The 13627-nt window shown below is 38.6% G+C and overlaps 1 protein-coding gene across 2 annotated transcripts in view; it reads right to left on the bottom strand.

The window, feature by feature from the left end:
* ADAMTS3 (ADAM metallopeptidase with thrombospondin type 1 motif 3) overlaps nt 1–13627 on the bottom strand; it is a 241182-nt gene that overhangs the window by 208368 nt on the left and 19187 nt on the right. For both annotated transcript variants that reach the window (XM_032458332.1, XM_006188688.3), the window contains exon 3: nt 12425–12831. In XM_032458332.1, coding sequence (XP_032314223.1) covers nt 12425–12831 — 407 coding nt within the window. The remainder of the gene's footprint in view (nt 1–12424; nt 12832–13627) is intronic.

The following is a 13627-nucleotide window of genomic DNA, read 5'->3' as shown; positions in this document are numbered from 1 at the left end:
CAAGAAGCAGACAGCTGAGTTATGGTGTCTGGCACTGACTGAGATCATGTTAGAAATGTAAGCTTTCAGGTCCTTCTGCAAACCTACTAAATCAGAAACTGTGAGGTGGCACCTAGCAAGCAATGTTTCAGCAAGCCCGCAGGAGGTTCTGATGCACACTAAGGTTAGCGGCCCCTTGGGAAGAATGATGGTTCTCAGCATCGGTTAGCTCTTCCTCAAATGCAATGTATGAGGAACTCTCCCAGGGAAACGGCTGCATCAACAGAGCTGGCACAACATTGCTATGATGAGGTAACTTGGTCCTCCCGTACAGCATATCCAAGGGGCAGTCCCTTCTGCTATTAATGTTTTATAAACTTCTAAATATATTTCTCTAATATACACATGCACGTGTAGATAGGTAGGTAGACAGATCGGCAGATTTCTCTCTAATCTGATTATTTCCACATTGCATTAGGAGTCAAGCTATAATATCTCCCAAAATGGTAATAGCAGTTAGGTTCTTTGAAGTCTTCAAGAACACAGGATTTGTGCATACTTAGTGGATTAAAAATAAACAAGAAAGAAAGAAAGAAAGAAAGAAAGAAAGAAAGAAAGAAAGAAAGAAAGAAAGAAAGAAAGAAAGAAAGAAAGAAAGAAAGAAAGAAAGAAAGAAAGAAAGAAAGAAAGAAAGAAAGAAAGAAAGAAAGAAAGAAAGAAAGAAAGAAGGAAAGAAAGGAGGAAAGAAAGAAGGAAAGAAAGAAGGAAAGAAAGAAGGAAAGAAAGAAGGAAAGAAAGAAGGAAAGAAAGAAGGAAAGAAAGAAGGAAAGAAAGAAGGAAAGAAGGAAAGAAAGAGCATTATTAGAAAGTAATCATATCTCAAAGGTAATACACATGCAATTTCCACTCCAAACTAGGATTAATGAATAATGGTTAGTGTGATGTTTTGATTTCTCCCTTGGGCCAGGACTGCACTGTCCGTAAGGATAAACAGAACACAAACTTAGTTACAGAGTCAAAGAACAACAGTTCCAGAAGGAATCTCAGGAAGCTTATAGTCAGCAGTTTCCTAATTTTAAGTCGCTGGGCTCCTAGGGACCAGTGGAGGCAGCAATGCAGATCTGTGAATGACTGTCTCTACGTCATAAGGCTGAACAGAACAGTACAGGTCAATGAACAATTTAATCTTTTTATTAGAAAAGATCATCAACCAGTACAGAGGGAGAGTAATTTGTACTCACTGGGGACTTAGACCAGCACAATTTTGTATTATTATTTTTTGATTATTAATAGATAGGTTAAATGATTAATTACTTGATAAATCATTTATCTGGTTTACAAAATATTTCAAAACATAAGATCCAACAGGTAGAACAACAACAAAAAAATCACAGATCTAATTCAAACCCCTAATTTTTAAGCATGGGGAAGATAACAAGGTAGTTTCATGAGTACAGCCCAAATTTAATTTAAACATCTTCATAGGTTAACATGTTTCTAAAATGTTTCCAAGCATAGCACATAAAAAAAAAAAACAAAAAAAACAAAAAAAAAACTCTCCCTAAAATTTTTAGTTTAATGGTTAGGGTCTAGGGCCAATATACTAGGTTTCTGGAGACCTCCCCCACCATTATGCTAGGTCTTGGTGTGGTACCATAGTTCAAGCCAAATGTGACAATGATGTGCAGCTGACCAAATAGAAACAGAGCTCTCACGGTGACTTAATTTTATCTGGGCCCACATCACTATGCTTGGTCTGTTTTCTTGTCCTGGCAGCCAGTTAATACCATCCTCAGAGCCAGGTATGCAAAATAAAGGACTATATGAAGCCAGGCAGGAAAGCATGACATATTGGCACCCTATAAGCAAGATCAAATATCCTGCAAGCCCAAAGGAAGTACTACCCCAAGATTCCAATCACTATGTTAGAAAGCATCACATTTCACAGATAATGCTAAATAAAACGTTTCCCACTGTGTTTGGGTTGCTAACATTTGCAGAATCTCTCTCTAAGTGCTGTTCTTCATTTTCTTTTGGGCTTACTTGCTCAGACTGGGTCCCGCTATATTCACATGACACCCAAGCTTCTAACAGCACAGCCCTCTCAATCTATAAAGATCTTCCATATTGAAGGACACCACCGGACAGAAGCAGGCCTTCCAGAAATCTCATATGTTTTAAATTGGGATTGGAAAGTTCTATCAGCTAGTCAAAAAACTCACCAGGACCCCCAAAAGCCTACTTTTATATGCCATTTTAGTTCAAAAATGCATTTTCTGGTAGTTGAAGCTAGGGACCCACCATGCCACCTTTATCTCCACCCCCAATCCCAATTGCCTCCATAGACCTGTAAATAATGCATCCTCTCTGCTGTATGCTTTTTTTTTTTAATGGAAGATTCTAGACTGGAAAAAAATAGATATAAGATAGCATAGCATATTAACTAACATCACCAAATAGGAGATATGAAAGAAACAAGAAAAGAAAATCAGACCCTGAGCAACAGTATATACCACCTAATGCCACCAAACTCTTTATCCCCAAAATGTCTCATTCTGAGATTCATAATTTAAAATATCTGAGCAAAACGAAAGGCCTGAGAGAGATGTTAAAATTATGACTTATGCCTCATTAATTCCATTCCATCCATGGCTATACCACACCACCAAAGGGAAATGTTTCTAAAGCAGGAGTAGTGTGCTGTGTACATACATGCACTGAATGACTGAGTGGTCAACTGTATAAAACTGAAGTATTATAATAATAACAACAGTAAGAGGTCAATCACAGTTACCATCACCTTTATCAACTCTGAAGATGCTAATACACGGAACAAGATATTTTCACTTTATATTTCTAAATAGAATCTAAGCAAGAACTTTCTACATGGCAGAGCTGTATATGTATATAAAGAAGATGGAAAGGAGTGAGTCTCCCATCCTTAAGAGTCTTCAGGAGAGCACAGATCAGAGCATCCCTCAGAGAAGAGGATGCTAAAGGAGCCCTGTATCAGGTGGAGAAAGTGATCTGAAAATTACAGGATTTTCCCCCAAAGTATTCACTTCACAGGAGACTGTGTTTTCCATAAGTCAGGTCACAGGCTGAGTTAGATAACTGCAGCCTTTTTTATTTTGCAAACTTAATCCTCATCGTCATTATTACTAATTATGAAAATATTAAGGACAAGTAATTATAATAAATGGAAAAAGAAAGAAAGGGATTGTAGCAACAATCAGCAACTTCCTAGAGCTAGGCTGTGTGAAAGACGCATCAACATTCTGGTAAGGCCTTGACCTAACAAGCATTACTTTCCCCACTTCACGGAAGGAAAAAGACTTCCAAAAGGTTAAATAACTTGTTGAAGGTCACAAGGCTGATAGGCAGTAGAACTGAAAGTGGAGTCCAGGTTTCCCTGATTCTAAACCAACACCACGCCCGCTCCCAGCATGAGCCATTTCCCTCAACCATTTTACAAAATTTTCACTTCTTTCATCAATAGCACTTAGATTTTACCAAACTGAACTCTTCCAAAGTATCATAACTCTAAAAATACTTAGTTTGGCTGCTGTTCCTCTTCTTTGGTGTTTATTGATCATTCGCACTATAAAACTCTAAATTTAGTATCTTCTAAATATTTTATAAAAGTAAACTAGATAATGTTTTTCAAAACTGATCAGACTATATACTGTCTTTCTGTTTCTTTAAGACTACTGACTCTGGACTTAAGACATCGGTGCAATCATATATCCCTGTTTCTTCAATCAATAAACCAGAATTTTTAGAAATTTGTTATAGTTATGGAAGATTTGAACCTGTTTATCAAAGAACTGACAATTAAACCACAATAAGAGCAATGATAATCTCTTGACACATTTAGCGAAGTCTAATATTGCTCAAAAAGTAATCAACTCCTTTGAAAATAAATGAAAAAAAAAACAAGTGTTTAAAATTTCTTATTTTAGAGACAGAGAATTCAAATCTGCCTACCTTAACAAAAAGTACAATTGGGTTTTTTTTCTCCAAAATATTTTTTTTTAGTTTCATTGTCATAGACTGACAATAGTAAGATAAAACCTCCTTTTTCAATTGCATTTCTGATTAATCTCTCTATATTTCTAACAGTATTAAAAATATACACGTTAATAAATGTCCTGGCCTCCTTGTCAGCCACCCACATTATGAGGAGCACATTCAGGTAGCCTGAGGCATGGGAACCACTAGGCGCTTTGTTGTCCACAGACCTTAGGGCCAATCCAGCTCTGCCACCAGTACTAAAGACCTAACAACAAATTTGTCACTGGCCTTTGAATCAAAGCATGTAATTAAACACTGATTTTCTCTGCCTTTTCTATGGTTTTTCATATAGATGTGTGCGTATGTGTATACATTTGTGTGTTTATGTGTGTATAAATATTTATGTATGCATATATACATATATTTCCATACACACACACTCATATAAGTATAGTAAATATGTTAAATGACATAAAATAAAATGGAATTTAATATCAAAAGCAACTCATTTATTGATAGGGTTATTCTTATATGTTTTGTTTTTTTGGAAGTTAGGTAGAGCTGATCAAATTACTCTTTATGCTGTAAACAAGTCACTAAAACAATATTAGAGATTCTCCTGAGAGAGCAGAAAGATGTAAGGCATAAGAACATATAAGTATTGTATAAGTAAATACAATAAGAAAGTGAGGAAAACATTTCAGATGGAAGAAAGTACAGCCATAGAAAGAGGTTTACTAAACAAGGCACTTAATTCACCAAACTTGAAAAGATGAAGGCTGATGATGGGAGAAGTCAGAGTTTTCAAATTCATTGTTCATAACCCCCTTAAGAGAACATGTGGGGAACAAAACTGAGAAAAAAGTTACTGAGAGAAAAAAAAAACCTCCCTAAACTCCACAGAAGGTCCTATGACTTTCGCAAAACTTTTCTAGGAAGAAAGCAACATAATCAAGGAACAGGAATCCTCGCCTCTCTCTCATTCCGAATGCCCGGGCAAGCCTGTCAATATCACCTACACAGCCACTGACTTCGGCCTTGAGACACATCTCTAGGATTTACCCCCCTTCTCTCTCTGTCTCTCTGTCTCTCTCTCTTGTATCATATTTGATCCTATATTAAGGTAAATACTGACCAAGACTACTTTGGTTCTCCCGTGTATTCATTATATATGTTACAGAGTTCACGAAATCAACTTACCCCATCGTCTCTTCGTTTTAATGGCCATCACAAAACCTCCTACTTTCCTCAGAGGCTCCTCCTCCTCGCCATCTCATCCTCTGCCATTATCAGTGATCGCTTTCACATACATGGTTCTCTTTTCAATTGTCTGATGTCACAAATATTGCTTTCTCCAGGAACTTTCTACCATCCTTCAAGGCAGAAACAATCTTTCCATCATCCAGAGTCTCACAGCCCATCTCTTCTAGTCTTAGAGAGTTTAAAACATTCTGCCTTGTACTTTGGTTATGCTTTTGCGTGTCTTATTTCCAGCACTCTTGGAAGACAAAGGTTATGTCTCAGTATTTCCCACAGCAATTAGTCTACACTCTACATATCTTAGCTTTTCAAAATGCTTTATTGAGTGATCACTATTTCTAAAGCCAAAGATTATTAAGACAAATGAATAACACAGTTTTTACGGTTAAGAACCTTGAGGTTGGGTTTCATTTACAAGAACTCTGTGACCTCAAAGCCTGATTATGCACAAGGGCCTCATATCAATATCTCGCTGCGCTTTTGTTCTTGTTTTAAAGATAATTTATCCAGAAGAAGATATTAAAGATGTGGTCATCACTATTTTACAGTTCCTAAAGCATTTCTTGAGTATCTAAAACTCGATATTAGGGGTATAATGAAGCCCTAGTTGCCAAGGCACTGAAAAGACTAGCAAGCATTACTTCCCAGGCCAAGAGCAGAAAGAAAAAGCACTTTCCCTCCCCTTTTACTTTCTGTTTTTCCATTCCTATACAAAGAAATATGTGTAATATCATATTTACTTTCTTTCTCAATTTTTAACTCATCTTTAAACTTAATTAAAAAATGTACCACTATACCAAAGTTAGACAAGATAATGGGAAATGAATCATAATCAAATTGATGTAAATCAAATCATAAGCTGACCAAGTGGTACTTATAAACAAACATGAATAGTTTAGATTAACTACAAAATAACTATTAAAAAGAAGTAAGTTCAAAATCTGAAAACATTTAGACTTTTTTTTTTTTTCCACTTCCAACTTTATTCCAAACTCACATCCTTGGGTATTTTTTCTATAAGATCGACTAAATTACACAAGAGAATTGCAGCCAAAAAATCTGGAAAAGGCTTGACATATGCATGACTCTGGGTTGATGCAAATTAGATGCAAAATGTGAAAATGATCAAGGACTTTGCCAAACCCTCCTTCTTCACCCTGGCTAAGCACAAACTGGCTGCCTATGCACTTGAGAAAGGAGGCAGGCTGGGAAATGTATCCACAGCCCAGACCCAGCCCAGGCAGGCACTACTCACCACGAGGATTAACACTGTAGGGCCACAACTTGGCTAAATCTCAGGTGAGAAGTAGTGAGGCCTTGTCATGGTACTGGTTCTCCCAAACTAGTTAAATTAGAGGACACTTAACCACTTTTCCCCTTCAACTTCTGGAAATTACAAGGTATGGGGGCTCGGAGTGTCTTCTAATCATGCACTGCTAAAACAGCCTCGTGTAGGTGCCCAGACGTGAAACAAAATTTCAGTCCTTTATTCCTCATACCTTCTGAGGTTTCTTACATCAGCATGAAAACTGTGAAGACACACATCTCCCTCTGTGCCTTCAGTAAAATACATGACACCTTCGACAGACATGTTCCATAGGAGAAAAATGTGGCAGGTGCCTGGCCTTTAACGATCAGGTTTGCCTTATAAAAGCAGACGTTCAAATGTCAGCATCTAAGCATCAGTCCTTGAAAACTCTGAGTCCACTATAAATAGCTACAGATTTGGAACTATTTTTAGTACCAAACATTTCATTTACCAGATTGAGTGGTATTTATAATCTCCAGTCAAATGTTCTCAAGCCCAAGCACACTGGCTCACAATACCTTTTAAAACAGACTTTTTAAAAAGTGTCTCTGGAACTGGACTTAAGGAAATAAGCAAGGCAAGAACATACATTTGAAGAGACCAAGTCCCAAAGCATAAGTCTTAAGGCAGAGAAGTCTTAAGACTGTTTTCCTTGTAAATTTGCAGCTGTCCACAAAGACTTCATCTGGCCATGCCCCAAATCTAAAAAGGATCAGATAACTGCAATACTAACCAGATGTGACTACCAGATATTTTAGAAAAGAGGTTCTGTTTATGGTCCCCAGATGGTTAACCTCAAGCTTCTGAGACCCCTGCTGTAATAGAGAAGATCCCCGATAGACGCCCCAGGGCACCTACAAGTGGTCTGGAGTGAGCACCAGGCAGGAGGAAGAGCATCTCTACCTGTGTTTTCACCTGGCCCTCCCTGAGCTTACCCATTTTACGTATTATTTTGTTAGGTAACCCCCAGTGATTTCATTTGAAGGAGAATCCCAAATGTTAAAAAAAAAACTGAAAACTTCTGTCCCAGATAAGCTCCCTTGATTGTAAAATCAGCCCACACCAGTCAGTTCTTCCACTCCCAATCAGTCTCCACTGATGGTAATCCAGGGGAATTAACACAGCAGTATTGTTCTAGCAAGTCCAGAAAAATCCAGTTTCCTTATGTTGTGAATACATGACATAAAGCCCACTAACCAAGTGACCCTTTATTTTGGCAAATCTGAAGACCACAAAATATGACTGTGAGCCACCACTACTCACAGGGGAGACTGTATGGTGTTACAGGGCAAGTGCCAGGGCTCCGTGGAATAAAGAAACCTACTTTCAACAGGGATTCCCAGGCAGACGTGTCTTCGCGCTCAGAAGTGTGTGAAACGCCTGCCATCACCGTGACTCCTGACCACTGGACTCTCGCTTCAGAGACACAGAAGCAGAGAGGAAAAGCATTTCTCCAGCCTCAGGCCAAGGACCACGAGGAACACATCTCCAGTTGACAAGCTGGGTTTATTACATGTTGCACGGAGCTGAGCGCACACCAGAGGGAATCGCAAGCCTCTCAGTGAGAGAGCTTTAGAAAGAACCTATTAACGGGATGTAGGCTTTGGATGAGTAATTTGGAAGAGGTTCCAGAGAAGCAGGCTTTTTAAAAAATTGAATGCTGTCAGAAAACAAGGACAATCCCGTGATTGAACATTGCAATAATCTCACCCATAAATTCTCACCCATAAATAGGACAGACTAGAGCAGGCATAAAGCTGGAATTGGTAAAGAATTAGCAGCCACTCATAAATGATAATCGTGGCAAAGAACAGGAAAAGGTCATGCTAGACAGGAATAGATATCCTTGGCCACACTGGCTGAGAGTCACTGTCAGTTCCTCCCTGCAGAAGACTTTGACGTTGATTTCAGAAACCCACAGAATAACAATTTAGTCATTATGCATATCTAAGCCTAGTCACATTCTAGACCACGGCTCTGAATGTCACTCACGGCATTTTTCTATCCTCCTCAATAATGCCCGTGTTAAAATAACTTTCTTGTCATTTCATACAGGTTCCTGGAATAAGTAAAATCTACCTATTTCAGTCAAGTTTCTGATGTCCAAAGGATTAAAAATAGCTGAGCATTACTGCTTGCTTTTCAAACTATCTGGAGGAAAAAAAGTTTCTTTTCTCCCCAGTTGGCCTCAGACCCATAATTTTGAAAAACTAATTACTAGAAAAATGAAATGAAAAAAAAAGCAGAAAACACCAGCCCCAACTTTTAAAAAAAATTATTAGATTCAATACAAATATAATAACTGTTACATTGTTTAAAAAGTTTCTGTATATAGTCTCACTCTCTGCATGTATCTTGTCAAAAACCTGAGTCTACAGAGACACTTTGAATAGCACTATTTTTTTAATTAAAGAATTCTGTTTAATAAAAATTAATTCTGTCTCAGTCCACTGCCCATTTCAAACTTAAACAAGGTAGCATTAGAGAAAGAAGAGGAAAGGGGTCTAAGGCCAGACTGAGGCCAAAGTGAGACGCACACCTCCTCTGAGCACATCGGGAAGCAGCCTGACTGATCAGGTTCATTCTCCTGCTCTCAGCCTGCTGTAGGTGCCCCAAGTCAGTGATATGGGTCTGACTGACCACCACTGTGTAGCAGCAACAACCACCATCTTACACCTCTCCATATGCTTCCACACAGCCTTGCAGACATGGACACATACAGAAACACTGCACTCTGTTGCAATTAATTTATTTCTCAACCTGTACTTGGAACATGACTAAGTTAAAAGAATAAATCCATACATTTTTAAAGGCCTTTAAAGAACTAAAGACAACAGTTGTCACAGTTTCATAAATTAAAGTTCAGGAGTAAAACGGCACATAGGAAAAAGCACAGAGTGTCTCATTTGAATCATTCAATCATTCACAAATATTTACTGAGTGCCCACTACGCCAGGCAATATTCTAGGTGGTAGAAATAAGTAATAAATACATAGATCAAAAAGTAAAAAATAAAAATAAAGAGGTAAGGAATTTCACTCAGGGCAAAGGTCATGCTAAGAACTCTCTAATGGAAATGAAAAATTAATGCCTGTGCTCCCTTTCTATGAGCAAGAGCTTCAAAGGACACATGTAGAAAATCAAATCCCTGGAATCCCATCGACACCAGGTAGGGCTTCACTGCCGTTCTCCTCCATAGCGGGAGACAACTTTACATTTGCTGGACAGGGATCTTCCCGTTGGTATGTTCAGGCCAGGAGTGGCCGTGCTTTCTACCAGGAAACTTGGATTTGACTAGTATCTCAGAGCTTCCTGGGGCAATGGCTTTATAGCCCGTCAGGTTAATCCTCAGGCATGTCTGTTATTTGAGTAGCCCTGCTTCCCTTCCTCAGGTCAAGAAGGTCAAGCTTAAATCCCTATATAGCAAGTTAAAGGAACAAAAAGGGTTGAGGAATCAGCTAATCAGCCAAATTTATTTACATTCCCATCAATTTCACTTCCCGTTTCATCTCTGCTAAGAGGTGTACCCCAACCAGTGCAACTCTGCAATTTTAAGAACTTGTCCCCAGCTTAATGAAGTAGCCACTGGCATTACCCCTCCAGTGTAACCATCTGCTCTCTATGACGCTGTCTCTCCCACCACCATCTTTATTCTTCCTCCCAAGCTCATAGCTGCTCTGAGCTGGACTCTAGGAAAGGCTTCTGCCTCTGCGTACCCACAGAGTCAGCACGGCCTGCTGTAGGCCAGACCCCACCCTTTCCCTGGATCAAGCTCAAGGCCTGAATCACTTATGTCTGGTTTGAAACTGTCCCCACTCATAAAATCTCTCCAGAACATACTTCCCTTTACCATAATTTTTTAAAGCTAAACATGATTTAAACACATGTGCATATATATACATATACATGTACACATGTGCATATATGCCAGATACTTTGACACTTAAAATCCCCGGCAAATTTAACATCTTTGAGCTCCATGAGAACGGTGATTGTGATCATTCCTTTACCATTTCACAGTGCCTGGGATAGCGCTTGGCCCATAACTGGCTTCCTACAAATATCTTTTAATTAATTAATTAATTAGCAGATCAAAGAATGGAACAAATGGATACTTGTAGTATACACTGGTACTGCTGTATACACACACACACTATATCAACATATACATGATGTCAGTAGCTAACACTGTATCTTAAAAATGAGAAATCAATCCTAATAATCAATGTTCAGTCACGTTCTGTATCCATTTTCCTCTTCCTTAAAACAACTCGTTAATGCCCCAGATTTCTGTATCTATATGATTAGATAATTTGACATGCACAAGAAGAAAAATACTCATTGCTAAGTCAGGTTTAAAAATCACTATGATAAACCATTAAAATTCTTTGCCTTTTGTCTTCCTTAAACTTATCTTCAAGCTTCAAATCTTATATGCCAAGCTTCAATCTAAACTGAGGAGATAAAATGTACATAGTTTTTATGCTATAAAAACTAAACAATAACACTGAATGAGGTTTAATACTCAATATATTTTACTTAGAACTATTATAAAACTACCTTTCTGTGATTTATTTCCGTTATCATCTGAGTAGTATTGAATCACGCTCTCTTAGCAAATACTTTAAGCTTAGTCTTCCAGAATGTGCTTTCTTTCCATTTTTTAATTCAACGACCTAGTTAATCCAGGTCTGTTGAATGTTTGTGTGAAACGAGAGGAACTGGAGAGATCCCTCGTGCCTTCCAAGCCCAGAGTAAATGGTCCAGCACCAGACGCGACAGTCGAATCCTAAACTGACATGAAGTCCAATTTGCCGACTTGGAACTGCCACACACACTCTATTCAGTTTCCTATGATGATTCCTAAAACCCCACGGAACATCAAGAGGCAGTACAAGACCCCCAGACAGAGCCTACAACCAGGAACTGACCAGCGTTTGGTAAAACGTACAGCACCATAACTCCTCTGGGCTGTGCTCACGCACGGGGAGGGCCGCAGAAGAGCATTCAAGGTGTTGCTGGAGGACCCGCCAAAGCAGAATCATTACAAGCAGGACTGCAAAGAGCATTCTGAGAACTCTCGTAGAGAGACGAAACAAAGAACAGCTCTAAACTCCCAAGAAACAGCAGCCTGGCAACCATACGAGGAAAAATGGTTGCTCTTTTTGAACAAAGACTTGGAGTCAACTGTGAAGGGAAGAGGCATAAACATTGACACGCTTTTCAAATAACATCTGGAGATACAAAATAAATAAAAATACTTCCCATCTTCAGAGCATGTAAAGCGGGATAAGTTACTATTGGCCTCAACCACAAAACTGAAGAGCAAGATAGGGGCCTGTTATTCAAAAATAGAGGGAAAAAAAAAATGAGCCAAAGTCACCAGGCAAAGAGGATGTTCACAGAGTAATGCTATTGGAACAAATTCTAACAAATTTCTCATTCCCCACTCTAGCATTCTGTGTGGAAGCGAAAGAATGCTTTCAAAAGAAAATATCCAACCTTTCCACATAAAAACTGAAATACTATCACTTTGAAGGAATCTCTGCTTCTTTAGAAAGTTCTCAGAATGCTTTGAAAGAAATAAGGAAATAAAATTGCTCAACATAACACAAGTGAAAATATAAGCAAAGAATGCTAAAATAGTTGTCTTTGGTTTCTTAGAATAATGTTGTCTTCCTGTCAAAATTAAGCCAAAGCACACATCTTGGATAGTAAGTATAATGCTTTCTAGCGCTTCTTCCTGAACTTAAAATATCATAATGAGGCTTTCTTTCCACTTTCACCTTCCAAACCATGCTGCAGCCACCCCGCACTCCCAAACACCTGCAAACATCAGACACAAAAGGCAATGAGTCTTACCAGACCATCACAGTTGCTAATGGCAACAGAGGTTCCCGGAATGTCCATGATGTCACCAACATAAGCACAGTTAGTCTGCAAAGGCTCTGTTTTCCAGACTCTTTCGGAGGCACTTCCTGGTTGCCGGTCATTAACAGGGTGGGTTATATTCCCAGGCACCGGAGATGTCTCCTGCCATTCCACAACAGCGCCAGGAGCTACTAGCTGAGTGTTGGGCTTTAGTCGCAAATGAAAATCCCTTCCAAATGCTGTGATGTTAAAGAACAATTGCTCAGAGGTGGAAGACACATCCCTCGCTGACCTCTTTTTGTGATTTGCAGAAAGAATGTGGGAGAGGTAGTGTCCTTCAGAATTCGTGCTGACTGGAGTCACCAGCTCATACTCTTTCTGTCTCTTTCCTGTTAAATCTGTGGAATGAAAAATAGAATTGTAGAACCCTGTGCAACAAGAGAACACAGGCAACATAACACATGACCACCTCACAAGACCGTCCCTTAACTTGCATAATAAATATATTCTCGAATCATCTCAAGATTAGTAAATTTTGAGAATGCAAATCATTTTCAAATGCATTCAATGTGTTCAAGAGATCATTTCTTTCAATTTTTAAAAACGTTTACTGCAATGTGAATATTCATCTCATTTATGTTTGAGAATATGAATATAATAACTTTCCATAAACTATACCTGGCTTGCTTATAATCAAGACATATTCCTAATTAATGTATCATTGGCATAACTGACCTGCTACAAACTTTTAACAAAGTTGATATGATGTAGAAGAAATTTTTTTCTGCTTTAATTTTTTCCTTGTAAGAATCCTAGAATGCATACTAATTATAATAGATACTTTATGTCACATCTACCATTAGCCTACATTACAGTGTAATTTATACACTGTGGTTTATGATGCTGTGGTTTGCACGTATTTTTCCATCATAACAACCCTAATAATCATTCTTTACAGGTGAGGAAACTGGGACTCAGAGGTGTGCGTCCAAGGTCAAATAAGTGTGACGTTCAGCTATGACTCCAAGTCATACTCTAAAGCCCAGAGACTCACTCTGCCACGTCATGTGCGGCACCATAAATCACAGAACATTTTCAGCCAATGAGGAGAATGGGGTGAAAAAGAAGAAATAAAAATCTATAAATTGGATATACCAGTACTGGTTAGTCAAGAACAAATGGCATTGCCATTTG

This window comes from Camelus ferus, chromosome 2 (genome assembly GCF_009834535.1).
Source record: "Camelus ferus isolate YT-003-E chromosome 2, BCGSAC_Cfer_1.0, whole genome shotgun sequence".
Classification (NCBI taxonomy): Eukaryota; Metazoa; Chordata; class Mammalia; order Artiodactyla; family Camelidae; genus Camelus; species Camelus ferus.
Note: the sequence above shows the minus strand (reverse complement) of the source record. Positions and strands in the feature narration are given on the sequence as shown.